Source organism: Cololabis saira, chromosome 12 (assembly GCF_033807715.1).
Source record: "Cololabis saira isolate AMF1-May2022 chromosome 12, fColSai1.1, whole genome shotgun sequence".
Lineage (NCBI taxonomy): Eukaryota > Metazoa > Chordata > Actinopteri > Beloniformes > Belonidae > Cololabis > Cololabis saira.
This window is the reverse complement of record NC_084598.1, coordinates 37,971,751-37,987,405: the sequence shown is the minus strand read 5'-3', so window position 1 is coordinate 37,987,405 and position 15,655 is coordinate 37,971,751. Positions and strand designations below refer to the sequence as shown.

At 43.1% G+C, this 15,655-nt stretch overlaps 1 protein-coding gene across 1 annotated transcript; it reads right to left on the bottom strand.

Moving 5' to 3' along the window:
* Positions 1-3,580: 3,580 nt before the first annotated feature.
* tmem106c (transmembrane protein 106C) lies at positions 3,581-15,222 on the bottom strand. The gene is made up of 7 exons (XM_061736782.1): positions 14,621-15,222; positions 13,249-13,312; positions 12,999-13,158; positions 10,761-10,901; positions 9,748-9,797; positions 6,210-6,263; positions 3,581-4,380 (listed from the first exon to the last, which is right to left on the bottom strand). The coding sequence occupies exons 1-7, from the start codon at positions 14,850-14,852 to the stop codon at positions 4,236-4,238; spliced, it is 846 nt and encodes a 281-aa protein (XP_061592766.1). The 5' UTR covers positions 14,853-15,222; the 3' UTR covers positions 3,581-4,235.
* Positions 15,223-15,655: the final 433 nt, after the last annotated feature.

The window sequence follows — 15,655 nt, the reverse complement described above, 5'->3', positions numbered from 1 at the left end:
TGTGTAAAAGCTGTCGGGTGGTTTTTCTTTCACATTTACAGACGCACACAATCGTGGATCCACAAATATATAGTAACAAACTGTTAATGTTGAATGTTAAACTGTTCTGTTTAGTTTAGTGTTGTCCAGAGCTGTGTCCGAAATTGCATCCTTCCACCCTAATGAGTAGCAAAAACAGTATGTGAGATTTTTTAGTCCATCTGAAACATTAGTACATACACAATAGTATGTACTATCCATACTCATTTCTGAGAAATCTATTAGTATGGATTGATGGACACTAGCTAAGCAGAAACTTCCCACAATGCAATGCAGCGGTGTTTGGTTGCTAAGTGCTGCGCAGATGTCATATGTATAATATTAAGTATAATTAAAGCTGCAAGCAGCGATGAACGGGCCCTCGCACTCACGGCCACCGCCCCCCATAAGCATATCAGAAATGACACCACCCACGACTATGTCAAACCATTCAAAAGTTATAGCAGAAAAAAAGGACAACCAATCAGAAGAAGGGGCGGGGCTAATTCAGGCCAATGAAGGTCAAGGACTGCATACAGAATCTGATGACACCACCCACGACTCTCTATGTCAAACCATTCCAAAGTTATAGCAGAAAAAAGGGACAACCAATCAGAAGAAGGGGCGGGGCTAATTCAGGCCAATGAAGGTCAAGGACTCCATACAGAATCTGATGACACCACCCACGACTCTCTATGTCAAACCATTCCAAAGTTATAGCAGAAAATCGGGACAACCAATCAGAAGAAGGGGCGGGGCTAATTAAGGCCAACGAAGCTTAAGAACTCATTACAGAGTCCCATGACACCACCCACGACTTCCTATGTCAAACCATTCCAAAGTTATAGCAGAAAAAAGGGACAACCAATCAGAACAAGGGGCGGGGCTAATTAAGGCCAACGAAGCTCATGGACTCCATAACGAATCTGATGATACCACCCACGACTCTCTATGTCAAACCATTCAAAAGTTATAGCAGAAAATCGGGACAACCAATCAGAAGAAGGGGCGGGGCTAATTAAGGCCAACGAAGCTCAAGGACTCCATAACGAATCTGACGATACCACCCACGACTCTCTATGTCAAACCATTCAAAAGTTATAGCAGAAAATCGGGACAACCAATCAGAAGAAGGGGCGGGGCTAATTAAGGCCAACGAAGCTCAAGGACTCCATACAGAGTCCCATGACACCACCCACAACTTCCTATGTCAAACCATTCAAAATTTATGGCAGAGAAAAGTATTCTAAGGGGCGCTGTTGAGCCGTTAGGCCAAGCCCATTAATGCAAACCATGAAATATCAAATTTATCGCCAAGTCTGTCTTGCATGCCAAATTTGGTGACTTTTGGAGAACTATCAAATATGGACCAATCAGATTTCAAAATGGCCGACTTCCTGTTCGGTTTCGGCCATGGCTCCAAGAGACTTTTCTTTAAGTGGTGAAATGATACAGGTGTGTAGCGATTTTCGTGCATGTACATCAAACCGTATTGTGGGGCTTGAGGCACAAAGTTTTCCGGGGGGCGCTGTTGAGCCATTTTGCCACGCCCATTAATGCAAATCATGAAATATTAAATTTATCGCCAGGCCTAGCTTGCGTGCCAAATTTGGTGCCTTTTGGGGAACTATCAAATATGGACCAATCAGATGAAGGGGGGGTGCGCTTGTTGGCGTCTAGCGTTGCCACGGTAACACTTTTGAAAGAGAAAAGTAATGCGTGTAGTCGCAGGATGGAGACGCACATTTTGATGTATAACACATCTGGGTTCACGATACGGTTCGGGCCGTATTAATTCTCGAAGGAATGGCATATATTGCTCCAAAATTACGCGATTAATTCAGAATGTTCAAAATGGCCGGCTTCCTGTTCGGTTTCGGCCACGGCGCCAAGAGACTTTTCTTTAAGTTGCGACATGATACAGGTGTGTACCGATTTTCGTTCATGTACGTCATACCAGTATTATGGGGCTTGAGGCGCAAAGTTTTTTCTGTCTGAACCAATCAGATGAAGGGTGGGCACACTTTTTGGCGTCTAGCGTTGCCACGGTAAGGCTTTTGAAAGAGAAAAGTAATGCGTGGTGTCGGAGGATGGAGACGCACATTTTGATGTATAACACACTTGGGGGCACGTTACGGTTCGGGCCGTATTAACTGCCGAAGGAAGGCATAAATTTCGCCAAAATGACACGATTAATTCAAAATGGCCGACTTCCTGTTCGGTTTCTCGACATGACGCCCAGAGACTTTTCTTTAAGTTGTGCCATGATACAGGTGTGTACCGATTTTCGTGCATGTACATCAAACCGTATTGTGGGGCTTGAGGCACAAAGTTTTCAAGGGGGCGCTGTTGAGCCATTTTGCCACGCCCATTAATGCAAACCATTAAATATCAAATTTTTCGCCAGACCTGGCTTGCATGCAAAATTTGGTGACTTTTTGGGCACGTTTAGGGGGGCAAAAAGGCCTTCCTTTTGTCAGAACAATAAGAAGAAGAAGAAGAAGAAGAAGAAGAAGAAGAAGAAGAATTCCTGCAATTACAATAGGGCCTTCGCACTGCAAGTGCTCGGGCCCTAATAATATTATAAGTCATCTTGTTTGGGCCAGGATAAACGGGAAAGAGCGGAGCGGTGCTGCTACTGCTGCTGTGACAGGAGTTGTTACCATGGTAACAACTCCCCCTCCCAACGGCAGGAAGTGACGTGTGGCTCTGAGTAGTCCGTCCGAATTAATGCTTACGGTGCGTCTGAAATGCCATACTAAACAGTATATACTGAAAAGTATACTTAAATTTGGCACACTTTTGAGTAAATATCAGTAGTGTGCATTAATTTGGACATACTATTAAGAGCGCACACGTCACGGAGGAAGTCACGTGTCACAGCAGTAGTAGCAGCGCTCCGCTCTGCTCTTTCCCGTTTATTCTGGCCGAAACAAGATGACATTATATAATATTATTATATACGAATATTATATTATTAATATCATATAATAATATTATTATACTTAATATTATACTTATGACATATACGTATCACTTAGCAACCAAACGCCGCTGCATTGCATTGTGGGAAGTTTCTGCTCGGCTAGTGTCCATCAATCCACACTAAAAAAATTCTCCAGAATGAGTATGGATAGAGCTACTATTGAGTACGTACTAATGTTTCGTCGCGCACAAAAAAATCTTGCATACTCATTTTGCTTACTCATTAGGGTGGAAGTATGCGATTTCGGATGCAGCCATACTACTGATATTTACTCTTTTTATTTAGGTAAACCTAAATATTGTATTTAGGTTTAGGCAATATTTAGGTTTGCCTCAGGGGCGCAGTACGGCTAATGGTTGCAACGGCACCGTTCGTTGTTGCTGCGAGGGACGTGAACGGAGGAGTAACTGGAGTGAGGACTGAACAGTTTTAGTTTTTTTAGGTGTTGGTTACGGCCCACAGTAACCTGTGTAATTATTTAATAAATAGCCCATAGGCTGGGAACGTCTCAGTGACTTTGTACGAGACGTTACAACATTTAAATAAACAACAAAAAAAAACAAACACAGCAGGCCGTTATCTTCATAAATCTTATTTATTAATAAATCCCTTTTAACATGTTTTTAAAATTACAACCAAGCTGGAAACATTATGCCGCCTTTAATAAAAAACAACAAAATCCTTGAAAACTTCCACCAACATTCCCTTAAAAAAAAGCAATCTCTGCGTTTCCATGGAAACCAGACCACGCTGTAACAAGCAAGCCCTGCCCCCTTGTGACATAAGTGGAACTCGGCAATGAAATCCCTTAAAATTTTCGTGGGATGAGGGAATGACTACGAAACCACCGAGACACGAAATTTGAAGTAAAACTCAAGTCTGGGAACTTTATTCCTTTCTGACTCTAAAAATAGTAATACTAAAAATCTGTGCATGTAAATGTTGTTTTTGCTGGAAAAACAACCTCTAGACTTGGTAAAACCATCGGTGACAAATGTAACTTCAAACAGCAGCAGAAGAAGACGTCTCAGATCAAAAGGTGCAAACAGGGGTAGGTTGGGGTTAGGGGGGTCATTCACCACACCAGTGCAACAGTCGTTCAAGCCCAAACAAGGAATCAGCTCGGCGTTGCCATGGAAACATCCGCAGCATCACAAACCACTTGGAAAAGCAAACCTCCATCTTAAATGTGATGGATTCTGTCCGAGTCCCCCCCGCCCCTCGGTTCCGCTCACGGCGGGCCGGCGCCCAGCCGCTCGGGCCCCCCCACCCCCGGGTGCTGGTGGTAGGTGGAGTTGGAGCCACAGTCGATGTAGCGGTACGCCTCCAGGCTGTTCTGGGACGTCCGCACCATGTAGGAGGTTTTCACCGTCGTCCTGGAGAGAGGCGAGAGGACAGGGGTGTGAAAAAGAAAAGAAAACAAAAGAAGAAGCGAAGGTTGCTCTGCGCCGCAGCGCCGGGGTCAGGATGTGACGTGGCTCATTAAAGAGTCTTTCATCACCGCCGCTACCGGTACCCTAACAACCACAAACCTAGCAACCACCTCTCTCCGGGTCAGTCTGTTCCCATTAGTTTTTCTTCTTCTTACTTATTAAAGGGGACCTATTATGGCATCTAATACCTATTTTAAACAGGCCTTGAATGTCTTAAAAACAAGCTTTTGATTGTTTTTGCTAAATAAATTAGAAATTCAGCCTCTAAACCATGTCTTTATCTTCCCAGTCTCTAACCTCATTATCTATGCAGGATTCTGAGTGGGCGGGGCTATGATAATGAGGCTCTGTGCTGATTGGCTGCCTGAATGACGCGATACACCGCTGTGAAAAAATGGCGGAAGCTCCGGCCGGCAGAGTTAGTTGTGGACATGGTTTCACGCATCGCAGGCCGACCGATGTAAATCGCGCCCGTCGTTACGTAACGACAGGAGCAGAATCTTATTGGCTCGTAGATCCACATCACACTGGACGGCTCATCCGGGCGGCTGTACAGACACTGCAGAATTTGGTTGCTTTCCTCCTTCTCTGAGTTGGCAGACTGAGGGGAGACCACTTTATATATTTTAAAGCAAGAAAAAACGTGTTTTTCATAATAGGTCCCCTTTAAGGGGGTATTCGCTGAAAGAGGTGTATTGTTGCCCCAAAGTGGTGTGTGGGGGGGGGGGGTGAGTTTGCCAGGCCAGTGGATCCTACCGGGTCTCACACTACAGCTAGAAGAACCAAGGAGGTCCCGTTACAGTTCGAAACTTGAAGTCCCCGCCGCTCACCTCCCAAGAAAACTGGACTTCCCAAACCCTGGATGGCATGAACGCCACGCAACTGAAACTAAAAGGAAAAGAAACTACAAGCACGCAGGAATCACAATAGTCAGATTAGCAGCATTAGCAGCGTAAGCAGCATTATTAGCATAAGCAGCATCCGCACATTAGCAGCTCTAGCTGCGTTAGCACCATTAGTAGCATCAGCAGCATCATTAGCATTATTAGCATTAGCAGCATCAGCAGAATTATTAGCATTAGCAGCATCAGCAGAATTATTAGCATCAGCAGAATTATTATCATTAACAGAATTATTAGCATTAGCAGCATTATTAGCATTAGCAACATCAGCAGCATTATTAGCATTAGCAGCATTATTAGCAGCGTCAGCAGCATTATTAGCATTAGCAGCATCAGCAGAATTATTAGCATTAGCAGCATTATTAGCATTAGCAGCATTATTAGCATCAGCAGCGTTATTAGCATTAGCAGCATCAGCAGAATTATTAGCATTAGCAGCATTATTAGCATTAGCAGCATTATTAGCATCAGCAGCGTTATTAGCATTAGCAGCATCAGCAGAATTATTAGCATTAGCAGCATTATTAGCATTAGCAGCTAGCGGTCGACTGGCGCCGATAACTATGTAAAGATTGATTTTTCAGATGTTGAAAAATCATTAACCCTGAAAGTCGGACGAATCCCAGATAAGTTCACCGAAATCTGAGATGATTCAGAGTGAATTCTGGGAAAAGACTGAGTTTCATCTCACGTGACGTAACGCCCGCTGATCCAGAGAGAAACAGTCCGGTCCGAGCCCAGACCAGCACTATAAATACGGGAGACTTTTCTTTGCTGCGTCATCGGTTTTCTAACGTAATCACTTATGCAGACGATTACACAAAAGTACACACAAGTACACACAAGTACACACCGGGGACGGACACTTACTGCATGAATATGACGATGTTGTGGACCTTGATGCTCGGCATGGTGCAGAAGGCACTAAAACAACAAATAAGAAAACACCGATGAGGTCTAGAGTCTAGCAACGATTCGTCGACGTTGTTCGTCGAAGTCCATAATCAAAATTGTCGACAATGAATTCCATTGTCAACAATTGTCGCCAGACGTGTTTTTCCAATGGAATGATACGATAAGGTCTAGGCAGCTGCGGGTAAAAAACTTAAAAAGTTTTGGAGCATTTTAGCCTCGATACGGCGAATAAAAAGATTACTTGCAAGGTTTGCAAAGCCGACCTTGCTTTTCACGGGAGCACGTCGGTAATGCATTTGAAGAGAAAGCACGTCGGAGTGTTGAACGAAACAGACTCGCCTTGGTAAGATATTAAGCCTATTTTCATTTGTTAAATTAATTTGTTCCATTCGTTAACTTTGTTTATGTCATGTTATTTATTAGTATTATTTGAGCCACTCCCAGCCTGCTCTCGGGAACGGGTCCGACTGGGGAGGCGGGTTCGGACCAACGTCAGAGCATGAAAGGTTTCAGCATCGAAAAGCTGGGCATACACTGTGCGACATTTTAAATCGTTTGAGACAGCCCCATCTCACACTGCACGACTAGATCGCTGAGTTCAAAAGTTCACAGCCCACGATTTATGGTCTCACACTGTACGACCCGATGCTCTGATGCGACCCGTCTGCTCACACTATACGATCATAATCCTCCCGTCGGACCTCTGTTACTGGAACTCGAGGCCGGTTTTGGGGCAGGGGTGGGCTGTGTCCACCAAAACGTGTGTCCTGCCCACCCGATCAAAGGTTATGGGGATCCTTTATTTTTTTATAATTTTATATATATACAAAATATCTGTACCTTTTCTTATTGGGCGGGCACTGCGCATCATATTTAGACACAAAAATGAACGCATACTACAAAAGTTGTGTCTCGGCAGAGGGACCCGAAGTCCCAGCAAAATGAGCACAGCAGAAGTTTCTTGCGAGCTCACGATTTGTGATCGGGAGCTCGTCGTGAGGTGTTACTCTCTCGTCGTTACCCCACATTTACTGCACGAGGCACGAGCAACGATGGGGTCAAAATCCGTCCCGATCCAAAAAATAGTCGCACGACTGGAAAATCGGCTCAAAACGATATGATACGATAGATATGTACATTTATTAATATATGTATATATATTGACGTATATTATGGATGTAGATATGTTATATGTAGGTATGTATATGGATATATTGAGTTGTATTATACGTACAGTATTTGTGTATCTATATCTGTATTAACCTATACGGATTTATAGTTATGTAGATATGTCGATATATAGATTTATAGTAATTTGTATGTATATAATTGGAGGTAAATATATGAACCAGTGTATATATAGCATATCTACTCTTTTATAGTTATTCAAATATATTGTTATACCATTGCCGTCTATTGTTCTCTATTATATTGTAGTAATATAGTAAAGTAATGATAATGTAATACTATGCATTGTAATTACTTCTATTAGTACATACATACATAGTAGCACAACTAAATGCTGGGCGTTTGTTTTGTTTTATTTTGTTTGCCTTGATTTGTTTTGAATTTGACTATATTTATATATACATATCATTGAGTATTATATCACTGTATAGAACAGTTATTAAAGTAGGTATGGGTGTTTTATAAGTAAGATTATTCAGTTTTTTTACTTTTTTGTACTCTTTTTTTTTTTTATCATGCATGTTTGAAATAAAATCTTCAAATCAAACCAAAATTTACGAATTCAAAAAGCCTCCTACACACACAAACAGTTAAATACGTACAAATGGTTTTGAGACTGTTTTCTATGGGGGTATTATTGTTCCAATATTATTTGTGTGTGCGTATCTCAATCTGTGTGTGCGTAAAAAGATTTGTGTGTCTGTATTCAGATTTGTGTGTGCGTAAAAAGATTTGTGTGTCTGTATTCAGATTTGTGTGTGCGTAAAAAAGATTTGTGTGTCCGTATTCACATTTGTGTGTGTGTAAAAAGATTTGTGTGTCTGTATTCACATTTAAGTGTGCGCAAAAATCAGCCGGGAGCTCTCGATTGGCTGTCTTTGTACACGTGGATTTTGACACAGTTCTGCCGCGGCAAATCTGTAAAAAGATCTGTGTGTAAAACGATTTGTGCGTCCGTAACTTTTCCTTTGCCCTGAGCTCGGACTCACAGGCTCACGCCAGGCTACAGTAGCAATGCAGCCTTCACCCATGGATGTATTATAAAACTGGATGGGATTTTTGGTTGCAGTACCGCGGCTGGCCACTGGAAAAAATCACACACAGATCTTTTTACAGATTTGCCGCGGCAGAAGTGTGTCAAAATCCACGTGTGCAAAGACAACCAATCGAGAGCTCCCGGCTGATTTTTGCGCACACATAAATATGAATACAGACACACAAATCTTTTTACACACACACAAATGTGAATACGGACACACAAATCTGAATACAGACACACAAATCTTTTTACGCACACACAAATCTGAATACAGACACACAAATCTTTTTACGCACACACAAATCTGAATACAGACACACAAATCTTTTTACGCACACACAGATTGAGATACGCACACACAAATAATATTGGAACAATAATACCCCCATAGTTTTCCTCCAAGAATCCTCACAGATTCGTCAGTACATGGTGCATTTAAGGACTGGTGGAAAGCTGGGTCATCTGAACTTTCATCTGAGTCCAGCGTTATTTCCCTCAATACTTAGTCACCTCCCCTAAGAAGGTAAATCTACTTCAGACCATCACCGTCTTCTTGCCTCCTGATTTAAGAATAATAATAATACATTTTATTTATAGAGCGCTTTTAAAAGATCTCAAAAACGCTTCACAGACACAAAGATAAAACACAGAGATCAAGAAAATTTAAATTTAAAACAACAGTATAAAAAAGATAAAGAGATAAAAGATAAGATAAAGGATAAGAAACAAATCACACATTAAAAGCTGTTTGGAGGAGGTGGTGAGATTTAACCATAGAACAAGTCCACCACCTAGTGGTCGTTGCTTTAAAACATCTAAATACATTTATCTGTCCATATAAGGAATTACAGAATATTACAAAGTAAATGTGTTATAACCATGGGGTGCTGAGATAAAGGTAACTTAGTATTGAGGGAAATAACGCTGGACTCAGATCAACATCATATGACCCAGCTTTCCACCAGTACTTGAACGCACCATTTAGGAGGAATCTGTGAGGCTTCTTGGAGGAAAAGAGTCTCAAAACCATTTGTGCGTATTTAACTATTTTTTGTGTGTAGGAGGCCTTTTGAATTCGTAAATATCGTTTTGTCTGTAACTCCGAGCAAAAATCTAATAATACGAACAAATGTTTGGAGTCGATTTTCTCTCCGTACAAATGAGGATCAGATCACATTTTAAGGTCAACTGTTGTACAAAAGCAGCGAAGGCCGAGGCCGTCACACACTCGTCACGGCTGTAGCTTATCCGTCGTTAGTCACTTACTAGACGTAGGGCGCGCTGCTGCCGATCTCCACGCTGACCGTGTAGTTCACCTGCGGAGGCCAAGACAAGCGTCATCATTTACTGGACGTTTAACTGGAACTGAAACATTCAGAAGTTGAATCAACGTGCAACGTTTCAGAATAGATGGATGGATGGAAGGTTGGATGGATGGATAATGGATGGATGGATGGATGGATGGATGATGGATGGACGGATGGATTGGATGGATGGATGGATGGATGGATGGATGGATGGATGGATGGATGATGGATGGACGGATGGATTGGATGGATGGATGGATGGATGGATGGATGGATGGATGGATGGATGGATGGATGGATGGATGGATGGATGGATGGATGGATGGATGGATGGATGATGGATGGATGGATGGATGGATGCATGATGGATGATTGATGGATGGATGGATGGATGGATGAATATATGGATGGATGGATGGATGGATGGATGAATATATGGATGGATGGATGGATGATGATGGACTCATGGATGGATGGACGGACGCATGGATGGATGGATGAATATATGGATGGATGGATGGATGGATGGGTGGATGGATGAATATATGGATGGATGGATGGACTCATGGATGGATGGATGGACGGACTCATGGATGGATGGATGGACGGATGAATGGATGATGGATGAATATATGGATGGATGGATGGATGGATTGACTCATGGATGGATGGATGGATGGATGGATGGATGGATGGATGGACGGATGGATTGACTCATGGATGGATGGATGGATGGATGGATGGATGGATGGATGGATGGATGGATGGATGGATGGATGGATGGATGGATGGATACACATATGTAGCTCCTGCTACACGTGTGTGTCATGTGTGATTGATCCAATGACAAGCCTGACTCCACTAGCCCCGCCCCCTGACCGTGTGAGCGGCGCCGTTTTAACCGAGGATTTCGGAGGAACCGCCCGTAACGCCCCCTGTTACCGCGGCGACCGCGCGGCAGCGCCTGCTCACCTGGTTGGTGCTGAGCGGCAGCACGCTGGTGGCGTTGTCCAGCTGCTGAGTCCCGATCACCGTCTTCATGTAGAGGACCTGGCAGCTCACGCTCTGCACCAGCACCGAGAAGAAGTTGGGGTTGCTGAAGTTCAGCGTGCTCTGGGGACAAAAGGGCCACGGTTACATGATGTCTTTTAATTCTGAATTAATTATTCTGAATTAAATCATTCAGAATTAAACTATTTTCCTTCGAGTTTACATGGAAATAGTAATTCCGAATTGAGGTTTACATGGAAAACACGTTTGATCGGCTTTATCCAATTCCTCTTAAAGTCTGGGGGTTGGGAAGGTTCTGATTGGATAGGGGGGCGGACCGGAAGTTAAACTACCAAAAGAAAAACAAACTTAGCCGCTAAAACTTTGAAAAGCCATCTGTTCTTTTAATTATTTCCAGGGCCTCCAAGCTATTTATTAAATAAATGGTCTCTGCTCTTGACCACCGTTTACTGCGTGCTGCCATCTTGAAACTTTGTTTGGAAAACCAGCCCAGCGTGGAATATAAGCGTCATGGAGACAGACGGGCGAGGGAACGAGCAGAAAGAAAGACCAGAATTAATTTAAAGTGGAATGAGTGTATACATGATCGCGGAATTGTTCTATTTGGATTTAAAATCGGAATAAACCAGCCACTTACTTCGGAATTAAGTTTAATTCGAAATGGCCATTTTCATCCGGAATTAGGTGTTTACGTGGTAATTTTTACTCATTTTAAATCGGGGTTTAATTTTAATTCTGAATTAAAGAGGAATTAAACTTCCCATGTAAACGCACTGACTGTGCAACCTAAAGATCAAGAGTATGAGGTAAGACGGGTACCTTATTTGCTCAATCTTAATTCTCAGTCAGGATGATTCATCGACTTTGTTTCCTTTTTTTTTTAGGTTAATTTTTAAAACACAAACGGGAAGTGTGACACGCTTGGACCTGAAACTACGTCCTCTAAGACACTTCTTTAAAATGCCAGCGCCGTCAACCCTTTCACATATTTATGATTCATGAAGACGTTTGGATTTCATCTCTCGGCTAGAAATCAACAAACAGTAACGTGGGACACGTGCCGAGAGCAAAACTGATGACAATAAAGAGTAGAGCTGGGGATCGATTCAAATGTCAAGAATAAATTCAATTCTTATGATTCAGAATCGGTTAACAAGATTTGATCCCGATATTGATTTGGGTTAGTGTTATTAAAACTGTCTTTTGAGCTGTTGCATGAATTATATGACTGTAGTTATGCAACATATTAATACTATTATATTGAGATTCAACAGCAAGTATTGATAGCTAATGATTCTGTAAGGACCAATCAGCTCCCAGAATGCTGATAGAACTGCTTTCAGAAACATCGTGGGGCAGAATTACCAAACAGATCCAGGCAGCAAACAGAGACGTATGAAATCGGTTTTATTTTTTCCCACATTCCGTTTAAATTTTTTCCATTTTCGGTCTATTTTGGTTTTTAATTTTTGAGAATTTGGGTTTTAGCATTTTATGCAAATGTAACCCCAAAACAGTATATAAAGTAATGAATGCAATGTATGCAATGTATGCAATTATAACTGAAAACTTTAATGTTTTCATACATTTAAACAAGGCAAAAACATGGCACCAGTTATTCTCGTGTACAACAAAACTTCCTTTTTTGGGCATAAACAAAAAAATACCAAAAGTTGTAATGATGAAAAAAAAAAAATTGATCTTTAGACATACGAATCAATTTTTAAGAATATGAGAATCAATTTAGAATCGGAGAATCTATTTTTTCAACACAGGCCTAATAAAGAGACGTGATTAAACCCTTCGTTGTTGATGTCATTTATCATTTGAAAGTTTGAATTTCATGTTGACGTATTAAAACTACAATAACAACAAGACGTGCAATATCTTTTTATCTTATACATATCCTGCCTGTTTTTTGCACTGTATTTTATCTCATACTGCACTCATTTCTTCTCCTGTATATAGTGTTTATATTTTTTTTTTATATATTTTTTACTTTTTTATCCTTCTTTAGCTGCATGTGTGTATGTGTACTGCTGCTGCTCAAAGCAAATTTCGCCACTGAGGGATGAATAAAGGACAATCTAATCTAATCTACTGTGTTCTAATCTAATCTAATCTAATCTAAAACACTTAGCAAGAGCTTGCGGGATACTTGCGGTTGGTCTGAGAGCCGCAACCGTCCGTTAAACCCACCGTCAGGTTCATCAGGACCCTGGTCTTGGAGTGGTCGAACTGCACGGTCACCGAGCGTATCCCAGCATCCTCCACCACCACCGACCGCGGGAAGAGGAAGAAGGCGACGAGCGAAGACGCCAGGAGGCAGAGCACGACGGACAGCACCACGTACAGCTTCCTGTGAGGCGGAAAGAGACCGCCGTCCAGAGAGATGTTTGGACCGAATTCAGCCACGAGACAGAAGGAAACAGGAGTGGAGGCTACTCACGTCCGCTGGGGCTGCAGTCTCTGGTCGCTGTAAGGAATCAGAGCTACCAGCTCGTTCACTTGTTCTGTCAGACCAAAACATAAAAGGTGAAGTAGCGACGAGCTGAAATGAGCAGGAACTACTAAAATGAGCAAAGACAAGCTAAAAGTGCAGCAACGCACTAAAAAGTGAAACATGGATGGATGCATGGACAACCATCCATCCATCCATCCATCAGTTCATCCATCCATCCATCAGTTCATCCATCCATCCATCCATCCATCATCCATCCATCCATCAGTTCATCCATCCATCCATCCATCATCCATCCAACCATCCATCCATCCATCATCCATCCATCAGTTCTTCCATCCATCCATCCATCCATCCATCCATCATCCATCCATCCATCCATCCATCAGTTCTTCCATCCATCCATCCATCCGTCCATCATCCATCCCCTCATCCATCCATCCATCCATCCATCCATCCATCCATTCATCCATCCATTCATCCATCCATCCATCCATCATCCCTCCATCAGTTCTTCCATCCATCCATCCCCTCATCCATCCATCCATCCATCAGTTCTTCCATCCATCCATCCATCCATCCATCCATCCATCATCCATCCATCCATCCATCAGTTCTTCCATCCATCCATCCATCCGTCCATCATCCATCCCCTCATCCATCCATCCATCCATCCATCCATCCATTCATCCATCCATTCATCCATCCATCCATCCATCCATCCATCCATCCGTCCATCCATCCAACCATCATCCATCCATCCATCCCCTCATCCAACCATCATCCATCCATCCATCCATCCCCTCATCCATCCATCCAACCATCATCCATCCATCCATCATCCATCCATCCATCTCCTCATCCATCCATCCATCCATCCATCCAACCATCATCCATCCATCCCCTCATCCATCCATCCATCCATCCAACCATCATCCATCCATCCATCCCCTCATCCAACCATCATCCATCCATCCATCCATCATCCATCCCCTCATCCATCCATCCATCCCCTCATCCATCCATCCAACCATCATCCATCCCCTCATCCATCCATCCATCCCCTCGTCCATCCATCCAACCATCATCCATCCCCTCATCCATCCCCTCATCCATCCATCCATCCCCTCATCCATCCATCCAACCATCATCCATCCCCTCATCCATCCATCCATCCATCCATCCATCCCCTCATCCATCCCCTCATCCATCCATCCATCCCCTCATCCATCCATCCATCCATCATTTCTATGCAGTTTATAGTTTTGTGGATGTCCCTTGTTTCTTGTTTTTCCTGCTGCTGAGATCAGGGCGTCATGTATTTATTTCTGTGTGTTTAATCTGTTAATCCCGGTCTCACCTGAGGGCATCCTGCCGGTGCCCTGGCAGGTGGGGCAGGTGATGCTGTCCCGGCCCGTGAACTCCACGTACGGGAACTCCGCGATGTCGTCCCGCCGGCCGAGCCCGTCCAGGGAGTCGTCGTCGCCGGAGCCGGAGCCGCCGGAGGCTCCGTCCTCCTCCGGCCGGGCCGAGCGCTGCCTGCCCGGCAGCAGCAGGCGGCCGCTGCCGCTGCGGGACCAGCGGAGCCCCATGGCGGGGCTGGCGGGGCTACAGCCCGGTTACAGCCCGGCTACAGCCCGGCCATCCGGCCCCGCACCACTTACAGCAGGAAACACACCAACAAGTTCAGGAACAGTCACAAAGTTCTACAAATCAGCGGGGAATTCAGCGTCTGCCCAGTTTGAGGGTGGCGGAAAAATAAAACGGATAGATAAATAAATATATAAATGCCGACGAAAGCGGGGGCGTCTGTAACTTCAGTGAGCTAAATTAATCTAAACTTTAATAACTAACTCGTCTCGGGCGAAGCCGCCGGCCATTATTACCCTTGACATGTACGGGTGCTGCGTTCACGGACCCGGCGTGTTGTCATCACAACGTGACGGGTGCTGCGTTCAGGTGCGTTGTGAATTCCACAGGCAAGGCAAGTTTATTTGTACTCAGAAAATTAGAATATTGTGATTTTCTGTAATGCAATTACAAAAACAAAAATGTCATACATTCTGGATTCATTACAAATCAACTGAAATATTGCAAGCCTTTTATTATTTTAATATTGCTGATCATGGCTTACAGCTTAGGAAAACTCAAATATCCTATCTAAAAAAATTAAGAGTATTCTGGGAATCTTAAACTGTAAACCATAATCAGCAATATTAAAATAATAAAAGGCTTACAATATTTCAGTTGATTTGTAATGAATCCAGAATGTATGACATTTTTGTTTTTTTAATTGCATTACAGAAAATAAAGAACTTTATCACAATATTCAAATTTTCTGAGACAGTCCTGTATAGCACAATTCAACACAAGGTAATTCAAAAGTGCTTTACAT

Coding starts and splice junctions, on each gene's coding strand:
- tmem106c (XM_061736782.1), bottom strand. CDS start 14,852: ATGGGGCTCCGCTGGTCCCGCAGCGGCAGCGGCCGCCTGCTGCTGCCG. Junction 13,313..14,620: donor CACCGGCAGGATGCCCTCAG/GTGAGACCGGGA, acceptor TTGGTCTGACAG/AACAAGTGAACGAGCTGGTA. Junction 6,264..9,747: donor AGCAGCGCGCCCTACGTCTA/GTAAGTGACTAA, acceptor TTGTTGTTTTAG/TGCCTTCTGCACCATGCCGA.